This window comes from Rhodamnia argentea, chromosome 7 (genome assembly GCF_020921035.1).
Source record: "Rhodamnia argentea isolate NSW1041297 chromosome 7, ASM2092103v1, whole genome shotgun sequence".
NCBI lineage: Eukaryota > Viridiplantae > Streptophyta > Magnoliopsida > Myrtales > Myrtaceae > Rhodamnia > Rhodamnia argentea.
The window spans coordinates 1,771,568-1,791,583 of record NC_063156.1 but is presented as its reverse complement, the minus strand read 5'-3'; the positions used below and the strand labels follow the sequence as shown (position 1 = coordinate 1,791,583).

General features: G+C 39.0%; 1 protein-coding gene across 1 annotated transcript; it reads right to left on the bottom strand.

Moving 5' to 3' along the window:
- Positions 1–16,845: 16,845 nt before the first annotated feature.
- On the bottom strand, positions 16,846–19,812 carry LOC115743361 (ubiquitin-conjugating enzyme E2 10). The gene is made up of 5 exons (XM_030678108.2): positions 19,683–19,812; positions 19,438–19,517; positions 18,390–18,517; positions 17,335–17,439; positions 16,846–17,158 (listed from the first exon to the last, which is right to left on the bottom strand). Exons 2-5 carry the CDS (start codon positions 19,505–19,507, stop codon positions 17,015–17,017), a joined length of 447 nt encoding a protein of 148 aa, XP_030533968.1. The 5' UTR covers positions 19,508–19,517; positions 19,683–19,812; the 3' UTR covers positions 16,846–17,014.
- Positions 19,813–20,016: the final 204 nt, after the last annotated feature.

The window sequence follows — 20,016 nt, the reverse complement described above, 5'->3', positions numbered from 1 at the left end:
CAGTCGTCTCAACCGAATACAATGAGATGTGTCGATCGTGTTAAACTTTCTAAGGTATCAATGTGAACCGTCGGTTAAATGTGTTCTCTTTTTCATTTGACTCGAGAGAATAGATTACCGTCACAGCATGCCCCACACGCGTCACAATTCGCTGTGCAATTCTTCATTCATACAAGAGTCTCTCATTTCGAATTGCATTTGGGTCATATTTGTCACGCGTAATATTTACTTGAGTTCGCATGCGGGTGACAAATCAAAAGTTGTAACGCTCCAATCAGAGGCATACTTTAAAGGAAATTTCTCCTAACTAGCTAGCAAGGCAAAAAAATATAACCGTTTCATTCCCATCTTTTTCAATAGCACCGTGTCGGGTTAAAAGTATTACGCAGTAGAACCTCAACCGTATTTTACTAGTTACATTAGTAGAGTCAAAGTTTTGGGAAATGAACATGTACCAAGGTGTTACGGATCATTGTACAACTATTTATCCACAAGAGGGTTTTCAATTTACAGAATTGTTTCCCATTTTTTTAACCTACTCTTACCCCCTAAACTAGGATTAACAGCTTTTATCATAATCTTAGCGTGTCGGATTAAGAGGGTTTTATCAGTTACATAGATGTTCATGTGAGCTATTCATTAAATGAAATACCCCTTTTGTGACAGGAGAGGTACGTTATAGGACACATCTGATATACCACATGTCTAGGGCGCATTTATTATACTAAAATCTTCCCGACAAAGGAAAATATTTTCAATGAAAATCAATTTCGCAATGAGAATAATTATTTTTCATTTATTTGGTAATTTACGGAAAATAATTTCCTTCTTGCCAAAAAGATTATAGACTTTGTATTCGCCTAAACGAACCATTTTAACTACAAAGATCTAGCAAATCAATTAAGAGGTTATACTTACCTCGAGTTAAGTGACAATTAGTTAAAAAATTATGAATTTTTGCTTTCCCCTTCTGAATAATTTCACTGTTTTACAGCTCGGAGTAACGTGGAGGGGAGGCCTTGTTCTTGCAGCCATTTTAAAATCCCGTTCTGTGCGTGTCTGGGTTTTTTCTCTCCTTATGTCTTCTTCCTACTTTCGAGGTTGTTTCTTTATTGATATTCCACATGTCCGGCTCCGACATGGTCTTTGCATGTCGTCCCCGGTCTCCACACCACATAAGGATTTAAAAAAAGGTCCATAAAATTTATTTTTCACAGACAATTTCAATGCCATTCCACAAGTACGCCATCATCATATCCTCGCACGAAAATGTATCAAAAAGTTCTTAAATTTATTACATTGATATCAATTCAGTTCTAAACCTCTTTGCATTTGTACTAATTTCATCCATCCGTACGAGCAATTTTGGCCTAAACGTGGACACCGCCGGTATCACATAGGACGGCCGATGCCGACGTGGATATATTTTAATAATATGTTTTGTAAAAAATTACTTTTTACTTAATTTTTTTTCTTGAATTCTGGTTTTGGCAAGAGACCTGTCAAGGGCTTGCCGGCCCTCGAATGGACTTCCGGCCAAAATTAATCGCATAGACTAAATCGGTATCAATACAAAAAAGTTTAGGACTAAATTAGTCCAATTGAAAAGTTTAAGACTGAATTGGTACTAATGCAATAGTTTTAAAACTTTTTTTGGTACTTTTCCTATTTTCACATAATGCTTTCCCTAAGTGCCTTCAAAATAATTTAATGCCGTTTGGCTAGGTTAATGTAACTATGGATCAAAAAGAAATTAGCCGGTTCGCTTAATTGGATTTCCTTATCAATTGCTACATTTCTGTTAACTGCAACATTTTGTGGGGTCGTCGTTTCAAACCAATTGTGCCTTAAAACGCATGAAAGAGAAGAAACCACCAAAGTCTGAATTATTTCAATTTCTAGCTCTCCAACAACCACAGCAAATGACTCCACCTTCCCTACCGATTTCCATGAAACCTACGGATGGTCGGGAGACATCTCAAATGAGACAGCGCACGTGGCTCATCATGGTCGACCCCATCATCTCGCACTCAACATGTTTTCCTCAACGTAATCATGCATACTCTCCGAAGCCCTTTCGGGCCAATCGCTAACCCCAACGCTCATCATCATTAGCTTTTTGCAAGCTCTTACCATGTCCGCACAGTTGTCATTGCATGAAAAATATGATCTTTTGGACCCTACACATGCTTGTCTAGTGATGTGTAAATTGGTGGGCAACGAGTATGATTCGGTAAAAATGTTGGATTTTAGGTGTGGTCACGGAGGGGTTCGAGGTGTTTTTCCCTAACCGGCGGCTGTAGCATGTACTCCGTGCAATTCGCGTTAATACACTGAAAGCTACCGTTGTCGGCAGCGTATGTTCCGGCACAAAGACTTCCGAAGGACTGTCTGAGGAACCGTAAGTTCCAAGAGAAATTAGAAGGAAAAAAACGCCGGTGATCCGAAAAGTTTCGTCCTTGCCGCGGATTTTGCAGACAGAAAACTATGGATTGACCCGAGTTGTTTTTGTCGATTCCACATTTCGGGTCCAAGGAATCAAATTGGAAGTACGAAACGAAAGATTTTGGAGAATTTTTGGAAAGTGGGAATTATCGGATAACTAATCGGCGTGGTCCGGCCTTAGGGTTTTTCGGCTTTCTTTACTTGGAAATCAAGCAATCATCATTTACTCCACAAACGATGGATCAAACAAAAGAAGTCGACTACCTTTTTGTATCTTACGTCCTCCCAAGAACCTTTCCTCCCCCACATGAAACGTCCTGGAAATCGATCCCCAAATCGTCATTTATCTCCATGCATTGGTGGCATGGCCCCTCACACGTGTCGATCGATGATTGATTGGTGGGCTCCTCTCGGCATCCCTAAGTTAGGTGAGTATAGTATCATTTCTCCGGCGAATGGATTTTGCCGGTTTGGATTATGTTTGTTTTGGCTCATGCGACGCCTTCTTGCGCTTAGAGCCTAGTGTGCCAAAACTTTTGGAAAGGCAAAGTTTTCTTCTTTTGTTCCCATGCCCGCATTGAAGAGTCATGGAGTTATTTTCTCTTTGTCTTCGTTCCTAGTTTTTCTTTCGTTTTCTATCTTGTTTTCCCGGGAAAAAGAAAGTTGAGCTGAGTGGCTAATAAAACATTTGTGGGCAAACAAGGCTGTGTACAAAGAAAAATAATGTCACGCGTTAGCACGCTTGCAAGTAAAAATTTGGAGAAAGAGAGTGGAGCTAATAATGGGAAAGAATTCTTTTTCCCCTCCCTCACATGCATGATGATGGATGGATGGAACACATCTCGAGGATTAATCCTTCGAGGACAAAATAAATTTTCTACTAAAGCTAGTAATCATGCCATAACATTGATTAGTCTCTTTTTTATACGGCAATTAGTTGGTTAATCCCCATGTCTCCCTTTTCTTCCCAACTGAACGAAAATTCTTGGTAAAATCGATTTTACTGATTGTCACTTTCCTCAAACCGTTCAGAAGCCCTGTTCCGACGGTCAACTTTTGGAACCATGCTCGTGAGACTTTTCCAATCTGTTCGTAAAGAAACTTTTGGGATGATCGTGAACTCTGGAATGGCCCATCAAGCTTGTTCGTATTATCAAAGGGTTGGTGTCCTGTGTACTTTCAAACATCTCAAGCGCAAAGTGACCACGTTGGGGCTGGGGGCTGATGTTCACCTTCCTCGTATCACGACATTCGCCTTCTTCCACCAGTTTATCCAAGGAAACTAGTCTCATGTTGTTTGGGAGATACTACAAATAAGACGATACCTCATGGTTATCGAGAAGCTCGAACTTTTTGTTCTGAGAGATTGATTTTTTTTTTATTTTTTTATTATAAAGAACAAACGTATTCATCACGTTGAGGTTCTCCTTAGCAACTTATAGAGAAATTTGTCAAAAAAGTCCTCAAACTTTTGCACACTTACCAATTTAGTCCTCAACTTTTTAAGTTTGCCATTCGGTCCTAAAATTTTTGCATTTGTGTCAATTCAGTCATTTCGACAAATTTTAACCAGAAATCGATGACATGGCCAATTTTTAATAGTAATTTGATACTTTTAGTTTATTTATTTCCTTTTCTTTGGTTTTGTTTTTCAATGGCTGATGAGGGTTGCCTGGCTCTCATAGGCCACCGGGCAAGGGTTGCATGCCCTTCGCCGACCGCTAAAAAAAAATAGAGAAAAGGAAAAAAAAATTAATTAAAATATTATTAAAATTGACCACGTTAGCACTCACCGCACCATTTTAGCGATTTCTAGCTAAAATTAGCCGTAGTAACTGAATTATCATAAATGCAAAATGTTTAGAACTGAATTGGAAAAAGTTCAAAAAGATTAAGGACTTTCTTGACAATTTTCCCGAACTTATATCTTACTCTTCTATATGAATTCCGAATATGTTTTGATACCGCATCCCACATCTAAAGTTGTGCTCAAAAAGCATAACTGGTAGGGCAAGTGTTGGGTGTGGTTCATAGTTCCTATCGACACGACGGTGCGGGGGGACAACGCCTCCCGGATGCTGGAGGACTTTTGTCATTTGAGCCCGTATTTTATTGGTAATTTAGGCTTGAGCCCATGAATAGCTATCGTTATAAATAATCTCTTTCTCTTGTAATTGAGAGTTGTAATATAGAGGTGTGAGGTACTAATTAAAGTAGAATAATCCGTTGAATGTAGCACTAATTTAAGGAAAAATTACCAAAAATGTCTTAAGCCTATTGCGATTGTGTCAATTCAGTTCTAAGTATTTTTTTTATCAACTCGGTCCTAAATCTTTTGTTTTTGTGTCAATTCAGTCTATTTGGCGGCTCGGCGTTGATGATGACATTTTTCAATAATATTATAATTATTTTTTGAATTATTTATGATTTTTTTAATTTTCCCCAACCTAGGGTAGGCAAGGGCATCTCGACCCTTGCCTGTGGCCGGCAACTCTCGCCGGGTGACAGTGCCACGTTAGCGCTTGCAGGCCAAAAGGATTGAACAAGCACAAATGCAAAAGGTTTATGATTGAATTGGAAAAAAAAATATTTATAATTGAATTGACACAATTGCAATAGGTTTAGGATATTTTTGGTAATCCTCCCCTAGGATAAACGTTATGTCTCGATTTCTCCTTCTTACCTTTACGACACTGGTAATGAGCACTGACGATCCACATAAAAAGAGAGTCTTAGAGACGTGACATGTAAGTAAGGCTTTTCAAGGGGGGGTGGGTGACCGCCAAATTGTTCTTAAACATGCATTAATCAATAAGCACGTCAATGTACACAATTAGGTAGGGTGTTGCACAGATCGGCAGAGACAAATTCAGAATGATTGATCAAGAGTGCTTCTCAAAAGCTGTGGCCAAGAAATGCATGGTGGGAGCCAAGCGAAGCCATTGTACAAAAGGCCAGCTAAGGAACGTACATCGAGCTCGACAAATCACCGCTCGTCCCGCTCGCAAGTTGTCCATCCAAAGACGACGCCACTTCTGCGGAGTCTCTTCGCTTTACTCCCGTGTGCTTTGTCTCGTTGCGTTTGGTTCTTGCATGTAATGGGGTGCATTAACGCGTTGAACTTCAAGCTAATCAAAGCTTGTTTTTGTCTGATTTGGAACAGAATGCAAAGATTGTATTAGCTCCCTAGCACTTAGCTACTTTCATGTGTGATTTATAATCTTTGTTATGTACCTTATCGTTATGAGAATGATAAAATAATTGAAATCGTTAATCTTTCGTTTTTTTTTTTTTTTCAGTCCAAAATGCGTGTTGGGATAAAAACTTTTGTTTAACACAAAATATGCGGCGTAACGTGATCCAACAACTTATTACGATGTTCCACACATGCCCAAAAAAAAAAAATACATTAATAACGCTATGCTTGCTTCGTGAAAAATAGGTGATCTAAAAAATATTTTCCTAAAAATATTTTCATTTCCGAAAACAAAAATATTTGTGTGAAAGTTGAAAATATTTTTTCATTCATTTTATTTTGTAAGCGATATAAGTGGTTATTTTTTGAAAAATGTTTTCTGAATCACTCATTTTCTACTAAACAAACGAATCCTAATACTAACGTTGTGATATCGTGGAGTTGGACCGAAAAGATCTAGGCTTTTTTTATATATAAAAAAAGATAGTTTGATGTCTATTGCTAGCCAGCTAGACTACAACACATCATGAGGCAGAAATTGTGTGGGAGACTATAGAAACATTGCTTGGAAAAGTAGATGTATGGCTTTACAGATATGCCAAAAGAGAAGGTGGTTTCAGTTTTTGTATTTTTCAGAAACCATATTATCGCAGTTTGTTTTGATTTTTTCATCCAAATTGAACCGAACTAAAACGTGCATGTGTCACGGATCAAATAAAAGTGCCACATCATCAATCCGAAGGGAACTCATCAAAGCCGTTAGATCGTAAAGGGGCTCAATCCCTACCATCAGATTTGATTGACAAAGATTGATGATCTCAATCGTTGGATGAATTTAATCTCCACTGTGGAAATAACATGGCGAGGATCACCACCCTCTATCGTTAGATCAAGTAAATCTCCACCCTCGGATTGACTTTCTCTACCGTTAGATCGTATAGTAGATCAATGGTTGTAATAAGAGACCCTCTAATATAAATAGATGAGTCATCTCCCTAATTTGACACCAACGTGTACTTCATCCAGCATTGCTAGTTAGTATCTATCTTCCTCATCAAAGCTATTAAGTCCCGCAGACATATAAAATAAGAAAGAACGACAAGATCTGTTCTAAAAAGAAGGGCCAAACTGTAAACACGACTCGAGCTTTATTACGACACACAACCATGCAGGGTCCTCGAAGTTTGCGATTAGAATCTCAGCTCGGCTCGAACTTTGACGAAGCGCAAAATTTATGGAAGGGCAAGGTGATGCTTCATTAAGTACCCAAACCATTAAACCTGGGTTTTAATACAGAGTTTCGTACTGTCCAGGGTTTGACGAATCAACGAGTGTTCTGAAGAATGCATCGAATGTATTTTATGAGAAATTATTTACATTTTATGTATATTTTTGTCGCGATTAACTTAGGAAAAATCATTGTAAACGTAAACAAAAAAAGAAAAAGAAAATCCTACACATTGCGAGAGAAGTAACTATTAGAGTAATTAAGTATTAAATCGTGCATTTATCTAATAACTTAAATTTCTAAAACAGTTAGCAACGATCCCACGAAATCTGATATAGTATCGTAGCATGATGTCCCGAGTTCAAACCTTTCCGCACCCCACCTGCCTCCCCAATTAAAAATGTCCACGCTTAGTGCTCGACAATAAGATCATACCAATAGTGAAGGGAGTATTAGAGTAATTAAATATTAAATCATGCCTTTATTTAATATCTTAAGCTTTTAGAACAATTGGTAATGGTTTCACGAAATCTCATAGTAATAGAAAATAAACACATCATCTCTTTTATAAAACAGAAGGCGACTTATATATGATTCTGATCATTTCTGTACTGGTTCATAGTTTTTAAATAACCCCAAAGCTTCCATGAGAATCCAGTCACAAGCTTCTTCTTGAAGCAAGAGATGTTTGCTCTCTCTCTCTCTCTCTTCAGGTGCACATCCTACGATGCCATCATCGTGGTTGCTCCTGGATTTGATCATTTGTAAATTCAATCATTACGGACCGAATCCGACCCGGAGATGTTACAATAGGATCGAAAATACCACCCCCGTAAAAAAAGAAGAAGAAGAAGAAGAAGAAGAAGACCTCCACAATGATGTCTTTCTCTCTCTGCGAAAAGTCATCGTAATGGGTCGGTCATGATATAATGTACTTACCTTAACTGATGATTCATTCTGTGATGTTCATTCAAGAAGAATTACTATGCAATTGCTTTATTAATATAAATCGTTACACAAAATATTATGTACCAAATGCGTCCAAACTGTTCCTGCGCGGGTCAAATACCTAAACTGATCGAGTTATGGAAATAGCGTGATGTTCAATGAACCTCTTGATGGTAGGGCCAATCGGGCCTCTACGCCGTCCATGAATTATCCAAAGATAAGATCGCCAATAACTTTTTGCCCCCACAATCGTCCAAACACCCTGTCTACCTAACATCTTATATTTACAACCGAAGGCCCACAAAAGGCCAATCTTTCTATGAAAAAACGAGATGCAGAAAGAAATGCCTTCATCGGAGACAATGCACAATTGACCTGATGATGCTCGTTAACATTTCTCGACTACTCTTATCGAGTGGGCAATGTCGAGCGTACAATTTGTAAAATTTAATTTATGGATTAATCTGTGCATGTTTGGACAACTGATGGCGAGTTTACTGAAAAACTTAACGTTAAGCTGGGTACATCGTCAGTCGAAGTTGAAGCCAACTTGTGGATAAAGACAGTATAAGCAATCTCTTACCTTAATATATAGTGCTTCGCATAACTTCATCGGTTGGTTCTGATTTTATGGAACTTAAATTTAAATTTCTAAACCTATTACATTTTTGCCAATTCGGTTCCAAAACCTTTTAATTTTGTCAATTCAGTTCTAAACTTTTACATTTATGCAATTTCAATCATAAACCTTTTGCGTTTATGCCAATTCAATCCATCCGGCCAACACTGGCTAACCAACGATGATGTGGATACCGACCGTCGCCGACGTGGACACCAAAGGCGACGTGGATAATTTTTATTAATATTTTAATTTTCTTAGATTAAATTTTTCTTTCTTTATTTTTCTTTTTCTTTTTCTTTTCTTCTCTTTCCCTTTTCGTTTTTCGCCTTTCTTCCTTCTCTTGCTCCTTCTTCTTCCTCCTAATGTTGCCGGTGTGGTGACAGGCCAAAGGCTAGGCCGGCAAGGTTGACCTAGCCGGCTAGTTGGGATCAAGCCTTGCCAGATCCGGCCTGGGCGAGATCGGCCAGGTCACCGTCCATGGCAAGGCCGCCATGCCATGGATGGCAAGGCGCAACCTCCGGGCGAGGTCGACCGGCCATGGTGAGGGTCGCCCTTGCCGAGGCTAACCTCACCTAGCCATGGCGGGCCCGGATGTAGACGGGCACCAACCAACGCAAGCAACAGAAAGGAAACTTGCAAAAATCAAGGCAAAAGATCCGGGCGATGTCACTTGCGGACGAGCCGTGCCCAATTGCGACCACGAAGCCATGAATTCCAATCATTTCAAACCCAATCCTCACTCTTCGCCTTGGCGAGGGAAAGCCTCACCATCTATGGCGAGGCCGATATGGCTGGCCGACCTCACCCGAGCCAGGTCTTGGTGAGGTTACGCCTCGTCATGGCCTGCGCCGGCGAGGCTCGGACTCGACAATGGTCGGCAAGGCTAACCTCGCAGGCCTAGCCTCTGCAAACCAACGACAGTAGGAGGTAGAAGAAAGGGTAGGAGGTCAGGAAAAGAGAAAAACAAAAAGGGAAAGAGACGAAAATAAAAGAAAAATAAAAACCTAATTTGAAACCATATTAAAAAATTCATCCACGTCATCGCCGGTTTTCATTCACCACCGGCCAGCATACATGTCACCATCGTATGGCCAAAGTTGATTGGATGGACCAAATTAACAAAAAATACAAAAAGTTTAGGACTAAATTGACACAAAAAAAAAGTTTAGAACTGAATTGGTATGAATACAAAAGGTTTAGGACTGAATTGGTAAAAATGCAATAGGTTTAGGACTTTTTTGACAATTTTTTCTCAAATTTAGAACGCGTGTTTTGAATGTGATGCAATGATTATATTATATTCTGTGACATTTAATTTAGTGGAATCAGTGGTCAGGAATTAGATAGATTGCATGCATGCATGTACGCACGCACGTATTAGACCTTCTACGTGTATTGTCAGCCTTCATAAATGCGATTGAAATCTCTGAGATTATCCCGTCATTTACTAATCGGATCACTCCAATAGAGAATTCATTTTCCTGCAGAGATTCCAAGCCGAGGGCTAGACAAATGACCAACGTTTGAAACAGATTTGATGTATGCATTAATTTGACAAACGTTAGCAAATCGTGTGGACGATCTTTTTTCGTTTTATAGGAAGTTAAAGTTAAGTGCGGGGCCATTTATTCTGAAAAGTTTTAAGTGGTGTAGGACTGATGTTATATCTTGATATTGTCGCCGACACGAAAAGGCAGTATTTACGGTGAACTTACCGGATTCAAAGTAAATCAAAGTACATATAGTAAAGTATTTGATGATCCTAGAGGAAATATCTTATATCATGCAAAGAAAATTTCAAGTAAGGGCCCGAAATACCCTCATTTTCTCAAATAAAGACTTGAAATAAACCTTATTTCAAATATGGGCATGAAGTGCCCTTGTTATTTTGAAGAAAGGCTTGACTTGGGGCATTTTTATCATTTCTTTTTTTGACTTTTATCCCTTTTTTCCTCTTTTTTTTTCCCTAGCTTCTCACCGATGATCAGGCTGACCACTGGCAAGGATTGGGCGAAGCCGGCGAGGGTTGCCTCGCCCAAGCGAGGGCAACCGTCTCTTCAAAGGGAAATGGCCGATGACTGGGTCGGCCATTGGCTAGAAGCCAAGGGGAAAAAAGGAAAAAGAAGAAAAGAAAATTGGGAAAATATATATATATATAAAGAAAAATAACCAAAATGTCCTTAGTCATGCCTTTATTTGAAACAATGAGGATACTTCATGTCTTTATTTGAAATAAGGTCCACTTTATGATCTTATTTAAGAAAATAAGGGCACATGAAGCCCTTATTTTGGAATTTTTCCTACCATGTAGATAATTTGTAAATATGCTTCTATCAATATCTTCTAAAGTCTTCAATGTGCTTACTATGCCGAGTGAAAATCGAATCGGTTCGATTCTCGATTTTTTTACGAGACAAAATTCTACGCTATGCTCCGAAGTGGGAGTCCACGAATCAACAGGAACATTACTTAATTAAGATTCTACATCACGGATGGATTTCGCAGTTTCCGATTCAAGATAGAAATTAAATCGCACATGGATCCTCGCTGCCTCCCTCCTCCTCGATTTCGAGTGATTCCGGCGCTGAAACCAGAGCAATCGCGCTCCCTTCCATGCAAAGCGACGTGCATGACTCGTGGTCGTGTCTGACTCCAAATGTTAATGGTAATTTCCATATGATTCGGAGTAAGAAATAAAGTCTAATACAGTAAAATATTATAGATTAATAGTCTTCGCTAGCATAATAGTCTATTGGCCATTATAAGAGCAACAACACGTTGAGAGTGACGAATTTCTTGAAGGAGCGGACCCCACAATAATTTATAATCCATTTTTTTATTATTTTATTTTTTATTTTGCTACCCAAAACCGGCTATTAATCTCGGAGTGGATTGAGGACCGTCATTTAGGGCATGAATGATAATCATTTTGTTTATGGAATCGATTTATGGCAAGAGATAAATGTTTCTATATCTAGTTTACGGACGAGTTTCTAAGCGGATAAACACGTTTGATAACGACAACAAATTTCTATTTTCGAAATAGAAATTCATTTGATAACATCATAAAATTTTTAGGATTGCCGGCGATCGACGGGCAACGACCGACGGATGGTAGACGACGGCCGGTGACTAACGAAAAGGATGCGAGAGAGAGGGAGTGAGCGATTAGAAGAATTTTTAATTCTCATTTCTGTTCGAGAAACAAAAAAGTTAAAAAATTTAACTTCTTATTTCTGTTATAAACCTATTTCTAGAACAAAATTTTGTTATAGAAATAGAAAAATGAAATTATGTTATCAAACAAATTTATGTTCTAAACCCATTCCGAGAAAACAGAATTGAATAGAAAATAGAGAAACAAAATAGTTATCATTTGCCCGCTTAATCATTTCTCGAGATTGATAGTATTCATGTCGTCACCTAATTAGGACATAGCGATATTCTAAATGTACTTAATGCACTTCCTTAAGATGAATTACGTAATTGAATTTCAAAGATTAAGGACGATAATATATCATTGTCATATCCGACGTGTCGAAAAAATCGACAAATTCTGAAGTATGAAATTGGCGAGTGAGGTAAGGCTCGGTCGGATAGAGTATGGAAGGAGAAATTGCGAAGATTGCTGTGTCTCGCGAAATTCTTTGAATGATTCTGCGTTTCAATAGAGAAAAGATTATATAGAAAAACGAAGTTCAGACACGGGTGTGAAGGTAGCTATTCAAAGTCGCACATCTTTTGCCTTTCACTACGTTTAGTCAAATTAATAGTTAACGAATAAGCGCGTTCTCTATTATCTTTTTTTTTTTTTGTCTCTGTGTTTTCGCCTCTGTGGGGGCGTTGACAGAGGAAGGGGATGCCGCATCCAAACACGTTGAGCCACCCCGGTCCAGCTTTGTCCCGAGACTCGACGACAATGGGCGACCGGCTCAGCCGGTGGGCCCTCCACTGGTGAAAAACCGGCGACCGGCGCCGTTCGCGCCTTCGCGCCGACCAATGAAAAAGCACGTGCGGATTTCCCACGTGGGGGCGATGTGGGCACCGGACAGCAGGAGAGAGAGAGTTTTCTTTGTCCTATTTATTTTTTCCAATAATAGATTTTCTTATTAATTTTTTAAAAATGACATTACATCCCGACATTTGTTTAATAACATTTTCCCCCCCATTTCTAGGTCAAATTGTTTATGCGTGCAATTCCCGCGTTTCAATGCAAGATGTACAATTGCACTTTTGCCTCATTGGCTTGGAAGTCCCAAAATGCTACGAACGTGGAAATAAAACTATAGAGGGAGGGAGATAAGACTTTGGGAAAGGGTCACTAACTCCATTAATGATCATCCATCACTACCTTGAAACGTGGGTTCATTTGACATGGGGAAGTGTCACGTCTTTTCGACATTAACGAAGAAAATAATACGGATTTCTCGATAATCACCGATTTCAAATTCTGTAGATGAATTGACTTCGAGCTTCTTTAGTGAAAATCTCAAGCTCGTCGGTGGAATAAGTTCAACTAAACACAAGGCTATTGGATTGATATGGAGTCGATTTTCATGGATCATTTACGTAATTGTATTCCTTAGATATTTATCTTGCATATTTTTAAGATATATATATATATATATATATATATATATATATATGGCTCGTCATTTCGGAGTCCATGAATATCTAATAAATATGTCCTTATTTTAATTGAGTGTCATGTCTTCTCGACATTAACGAAGAAATAATACAAATTTCTATATGATTAGTGATTTCGAACTCTGTAGATGAATTGACTTCGAGCTTCTTTAGTGAAAACCTTAGGCTCGTCGGTGGAATAAGTTCAACCGATTACAAGGCTATCGGATTGATATGGAGCGCCATTCTCATTGATTTTCATGAATTATTCACTTAACTATATCCCTTAATAGCTATTGGTCGTACGGATTTTTCACATCACATATATGTATGTCTCGTCATTTTATCTCGGGATCCATGAATATCTAACAAATATATCCTTATTTTAATTGAGTGAGTAATATCCCGTTGACAGGAGCTTTTTCCCAAGTTCAACTTTATTTAACATCAGTGAGATATCTTAATGTTAATCCAAAAGCCGGATTATCTCGTTAATTAATTATGAATCATCTGTAAAAGTGGTGACGTGATCCGGCAAAACCTAGTGGCGACCCGCTGCATAACCCATGATTGACCCAATAATGCAACTTTTTACGAAATTCTCCACTTTTTCCGCATATGAATTATGAACAACGATCCGACCAAAAAAAAAAATTATGAACAACGACAACAACAAACAAATTTATTTATTTATTTATTTTATTTATTATAACTATTTTCGTGGGCACCTGAGAATTCCACGTCATCGTTTATTACATTTATAGCTTTAGAGTTATCGTTTGGAATTTTTCTCAAAGCTGTGACAATCTTTGTCTTTAGCAGGGGACAAGCCCTGAGGAACATAAAAGTCGAGATTAGGTGCTTAGGTCTGAAAATTAAACGAGCCTGATTATCGGGGACCGTGCTCCCTTTTCGTGTCGTGGGCACGACCCAATTTGTCCAGGAACTTATATTATTTTCTTTTGAGATTCGTGTTCGTGCTCAGATTCTGCTCTAGATGGAGACTCGACACGTGCGAGGTGCGACCAAGTGCATAAAAGAACTCGATGGAAATACCCGACATGGGTCACCAACTCCACAGATTTTTCGGCAATCCTTAAAAGAAAATTGTTGGTACGAGTATTATCGGTTATTTCTGATCGTACGATCTCTCAATCAATGAGTACTTTATACAAGATTTTCCTTATTAAAATTAGGTTGCCTAATGTTCAAATTAGGATTTGATTTTTTTTCCCTTTTTCCGTATTATGGGGAACCATATAAACATAACCATATGTAGCTACTGATCGTGGCCTTCTTGGATGGCGGCCGATACAAAATTTCGAAAAAGTATGTGTATGTACAGGGATCTTATTTAAGATTGTTATCCCGCAACATAGTAAAAGCTCGAGGCATGAATTAGGGGGACCCAAAAAAAAAAACTATTTATTCAACTTTAAAAAATAGTTTCTCCATATGAACACAAAATAATAATCATTAGTCTGCTTCCACCAAGATGCTACGATTCCGAAACCCTAGTTCTACTGCTTGATGTGTACTAAAGTGCAGAGGGTACTTAGTTATGTCAAAAGAAGTCATTAGCCCGACAGTCTGACGGTCCTGTCGATTATTTTCAAACACACGATCTCTCAATCAATGAGTGTTTTATACAAAACACACGATAATAATGTGTGAATTTACGATTGAGATTGTACCGTATCCGATAATATTATTAGAAAAGCATTTTCCAATGTTCAATCCATGTCTCATCATAACCTTTTTAAAAGGCCGTTTAAGAAGCTACGGTCAAAACAATGTGTTTACTATCTTAATTTTCTGCGGGAAAAAACAAAAAGGAGAGTATAATCACATTCACATTAAATAATCCGAAATCGTTTTTGTGGGGAGGGGGCGGGGAGCAGCAAAATCGCGATTAACTTCGAGGGAATAAGCCGGTCATTAATGCAGCCGGTAAAGTTGACCTGGGGCCTTAAAATAATTCGGCTTAACCTTCCGGAAATAATGGCACGGGATGACTTAGGGTTTGCGCAGTTGGAGAGGAGACATCTTTTTAAGCCCGCCCACCATCCATTCAATTTTTCAACTGCGATCTCCGCCGTACATTGTGTCCACTCATTGATGCTTCGCTTCGCGATGTTTCCTAAGTGCTCGCCAGACGTTACGGAACGTGGAGGCCGTGATGAAGTCGATGGGCAGGCGAGTAAACGTAAATACATCCCTCAAACGAGTGGATCTAGTCAGGTCGGGCCAGAATCGGACTATTTATGATATATCCAAATCGACTCGTTTAACCGATTCATAATCTATTTATTACAATGTAAATTTAATGATTCATATCCAATCCGGCACATATCCAACTCATAACCGACATGGCTCATACTCAACTCATAATCGACCCGACCCATATTCCTAAAGCATTTCCATAATTAATATAACATAGAAAAGCTTATACCCAAACCGAGGTGAAAGCGCAGAACGAGTAAGTGTGAAATCAAGCGAGGGCGAGAGACAACGAAAAGAGAGTTATAGAGATAGGTTGAATTTAAGTAAGTTGTAAATCCAATTACGATTCATTTAACACCTATATTATTTTTAAATCCATTTATTGAATATAAACAACTCATATACAAATTCAACTCATCGTATATGGATTAAGAAATGATGTTATGACTTATTTTGATAGATCTAGATGTAATCGACGATTTTAACGGGAACGTGGAGGATTATGGGGCTCTCGTGGTCAGGGCCTTCGAAGTGAACTCGATGAGCTGAAGACGAGTCCTTCTGATTGTCGAGTTAAACCTGATTAGGACGAGTGAGTTGGCCTAAATGGAAACGCTTAGGATGGCAGAGACGGGTTTGCGTTACGTGATTCCCGTTCGGACCTGGTCCGCTTGGATTAGGGCCAGCTGGAATTCTTCACTTTCGTACACAGGTTCTCGACGTGGATTAGGCCTGTATGGATCTACCCTGGCCCGAACCTTAGCTTAGGGTTTGTACTCTTCCAAAATGCCGGGTCCGAGATCCGTGGACGGTGGTTTGGATATGGGTTTCTTTCCAAGCATGGTGAATTTGGCGTCATCGTCATCAGTATCGCATAGATGAGACACGCGGTTGAACTTCAGAAAGTTTCCACACTAACTTTGTCGAGCTGTAAATTCAATTTATCTGTACATTTCTTTAAGTGCCTCTCCTCTAATCGTATACAATTGTTAACAATAGTTCACCAAATAAGTGCCATGTTACACTACTCAGTTTTTAAGCATAACAACTTATGAGGATACTTTGACCAAAGATAAAAAAAAAAAACACTTATGAGAATACATATATCTAGAGAATGTTGTATTTCTTGCGTTGCCTATGAAACAGCACTCTCATTTATCTAGAGAACGTTGTGTTTCTTGCGTTGCCTATGAAACAGCAGTAGCTTAACCACTCGAATAACATGTAAATGATGCAGCATCTTGCAGCATCTTACCCCGACGCCATTTCCATTTAGTACTTACCTATAACAGCAGTGCCCTAAATTTCTTTGATCGAATGAACTCAATTGACACAAATGCAAAAAATTTAAAATTAAATTTGTACAATTAAAACATTTAAAACTGAATTGACATCAATGCAATAGATTTAAGACTTTTTTTTTTATAATTTTCCTCCGATAACAACCTAGAACTACGGATAACACACAACTATGACAATGAAATGCAATGCAACGTGATTAACTTACGATAGGAGTCATGAAGGCTTTCAACATATTTGATGGTCCACGGAACACCATTTGCCCGAACAATATAACATTGAGATATGAGTTTCTTCTTTTAACTGAGAAAATGCTATGAATTTGTTCTTAAGTTCCAATTTAAACATCATCCGAATGTTACATCCATAGACGAGAATGAAGAGAAAGCGGGGGCCTTTGCCCTCGCGAATAATAATTGCTTTTCTTTTAGCCCATGGCATACTTCTGGGTCCAACTTCTTGCAGTTGTCTCATACTTGTTCCTGTCCGTCTTGTACATGTGAGCTATCTCCGGCACCAAAGGATCATCTGGGTTCGGATCCGTCAAGAGAGAACAGATTGAAAGCAACACCTGATAGAGAAGCAAACAGATTTCTTAAGCATAACTTCGATCTGGTAGAGGCAGTTCAATGTTTTTGCCAGCTGATTTCTCCAGGTAAAGCGTAGGCTCCTATTAGGAACATCCACTATGGCCATGGACATGCTAAGCGTGGACATAAATACAATGTAGTTATGAAGAGTAATCACCTTGGAAATGGTCAAGGCAGGACTCCACTGTTCCTTCAAAATATCAAGACAAATGCTCCCGTTGCTGTTGATATTCGGATGGAAAACCTTGGTTCTGAATGCCACCTACAGAAAGAGGAGAGTGAATTCAAGATATCAATGTAAGCCTTCCCCCAACGAGGTAGTGCTGCTCTTTTGCTTATTCACTTGGATATTAGACTGCTGCATGATGAGCTTATATGCAGTGTCCAATTTGTTCCAAATTTAAAATGCAATTTCCAAACAAAGTAACAAGAGGAGGGGACTCAAAGTTAGCAGTAGGAAATGGTTAGCATTTGCCCCTGTGGCCTGTTGGAGGTTAAGGAACAATTGGTGGACCAGCAAGTAACTTCAAGCACCAAACTGCTAGATTTCACCATAAGTTTTTAGTTCGTCAACCTCCAACATCACATGCCATTCCTAAATAAATTCTCTGGCACATCACAAGAAAGATCACGACAAATGATCAACAAAAGCACCTTGGGAACAGAACAACCCACTTCCAAGAAATTCAAAGTTATGAATTAATCAACTTTCAAAAAAGCATACTCCCATCCTTCCATTCTGTATTAGGCAACTCACAGATTACATTCGATGATGGATCAGAAAACTTTCACCGGCTGTTGGCAGAAAGTAATCCGTGAGCTTAGTATGAGAATTACATTAGGGCGGTATTCCTATAGCATAAAGAAGCTTTGCAACAAATGTATAAAGTTCAACTCATACATGATCTCCATGCTTTTCTTTTCACATTTGAATAAAGCGTTGTCGATTTTTCAAAAAAATTGAATCAGGGGAAATCAAGTACTGCTTGCTTCTTCATTCTACATATGGAACTGGCTAAGAGAAGAACAAAACAATGAAGGACAGCACACTATGCACATCAACCATTTTATATGTACTTGGCCGTCATAATCAAGGAGAAGTAGCAACATGCTAGAGCTCCTTTAGCTCTAATCGATTTTAATAATTCGAAACTGCAGTACTAAAGCACTCAAACTAGCAATGCCCACAAAAAGAAAAAAGCAATTGAGTACCTTTGGGGGCTTGAATGGATAATCTGGAGGAAAATGAATAGTTACGAGAAAAACACCCCCAGCATAAGGGCTATCTGGGGGACCCATAATTGTTGCTTGCCAGTGAAACATATCTTCTGCAACAGGACCTGCAAAAATGAGAAAGTCAGTATAAGATGGTAGACAGAAATGTCATGGTTAGTGAGCCAATGTTGGCAATGAACAATTGCATATGCTGCAAGATATATCAAAGATATTCATGTCCTATTCCAAGGAAAGCGGCTGACAGAACATTATATATGTAACAAACTGGATATGAATGAATCAACAGATAAAGCGTCATCCCCGTAATAGCTGTCACAATCAGCGAAAAGTGCAGATTTAGAAATACTTCTAGGAAGGCGCACCCCCTAATTTCACAATTTTAGCAAAGAGACGATATAAAACTCATAGGTCAAATCAGTCTTCCTAACTTTCTCACCTTGACACCCGACCCTGATGGACAGACCATCTTGGCCATCATCTGACATTCTGTTTGGGTAATCTCGAGCTCAATATGTAGCATAACAACATGCTGCCATTTGAAAGATAAATCCAGCAACGAAGGAGTAGGAACTCTATGGCCAATTCTAACAAATGTTCAATCCAGATTATACGTGCAACCCTCAGAATCTAATTCAAGGTGGAACAAACAATTCTGAAATCATCAGAAATTCTAGCCCTCTAAGGTGAAGAAAAGCGGAACATTCTCTCATTATGTCCAAGAGAAGTGCAGCCCTCCACAGAAACAGATCGATCCTTACCTTACAATATAATTCCTACGAAACATCAGTGCAAAGGGAAGTCTCCTGCTCTATGATTCTAGAAGCTTCTAAATTGTAATTTAGATACGAAACCGAGACAAACACCGTTCAATCTAACTTGGAAAGCAATACCCCAACATATCTACATGGAAGCCTTCAATAGAATGTAACACCGCTTGACACGAGACCATCAACAACCATAGATACGACTGAGTGAAAGAGACATATGAACCACAATAAAAAGAAAAAAAATGGGGGAAAATTACCGGCGCTGCAAGATGTGGGGGGATCCTTCTGCAAATCCTTGAGCTCCTTCACGATCCTTTTGGTCGCCATCGGAAATCACCTGATTTTTCACCCACACGAGACGCGAATCCATCAACCGGGCCAAAAACTCACATACGCCGAACAATTTCCGGCCAAAAAAAAAAAAACGGAAGGAACAGGAAACGAAACCGTAATCGGAGCCAAAACAAACCCGAACGTACGAGCCATGAACGGAAAAACATACCTGAGAATCTACAGAGAGAGAGAGAGAGAGAGAGAGAGAGAGAGAGAGATCGGCGAAGACGAGAAGGGAAGACGAAGAGCAAAGCGGAGATTCTGCGAGGGACGGAGAGAAAGGAGAGACGAGGGTGAGGACTTTAATAACGTGTACGCTCCTTTTATTTTATTTTATTTTTCTTTTATTTATTTATTTTTCTCCGACTTGGAAATTGTCCGGTCTTCGGATTCAAAATCCCACCGTCTCATTGGCTACAATTTTTTTTATTTTTATTTTCTTTTCCCCAGCGTGTGGGTCCCGGGCGGGTTCCGTGTGACGGGTGGTTTGGTTCTGTTTTCGC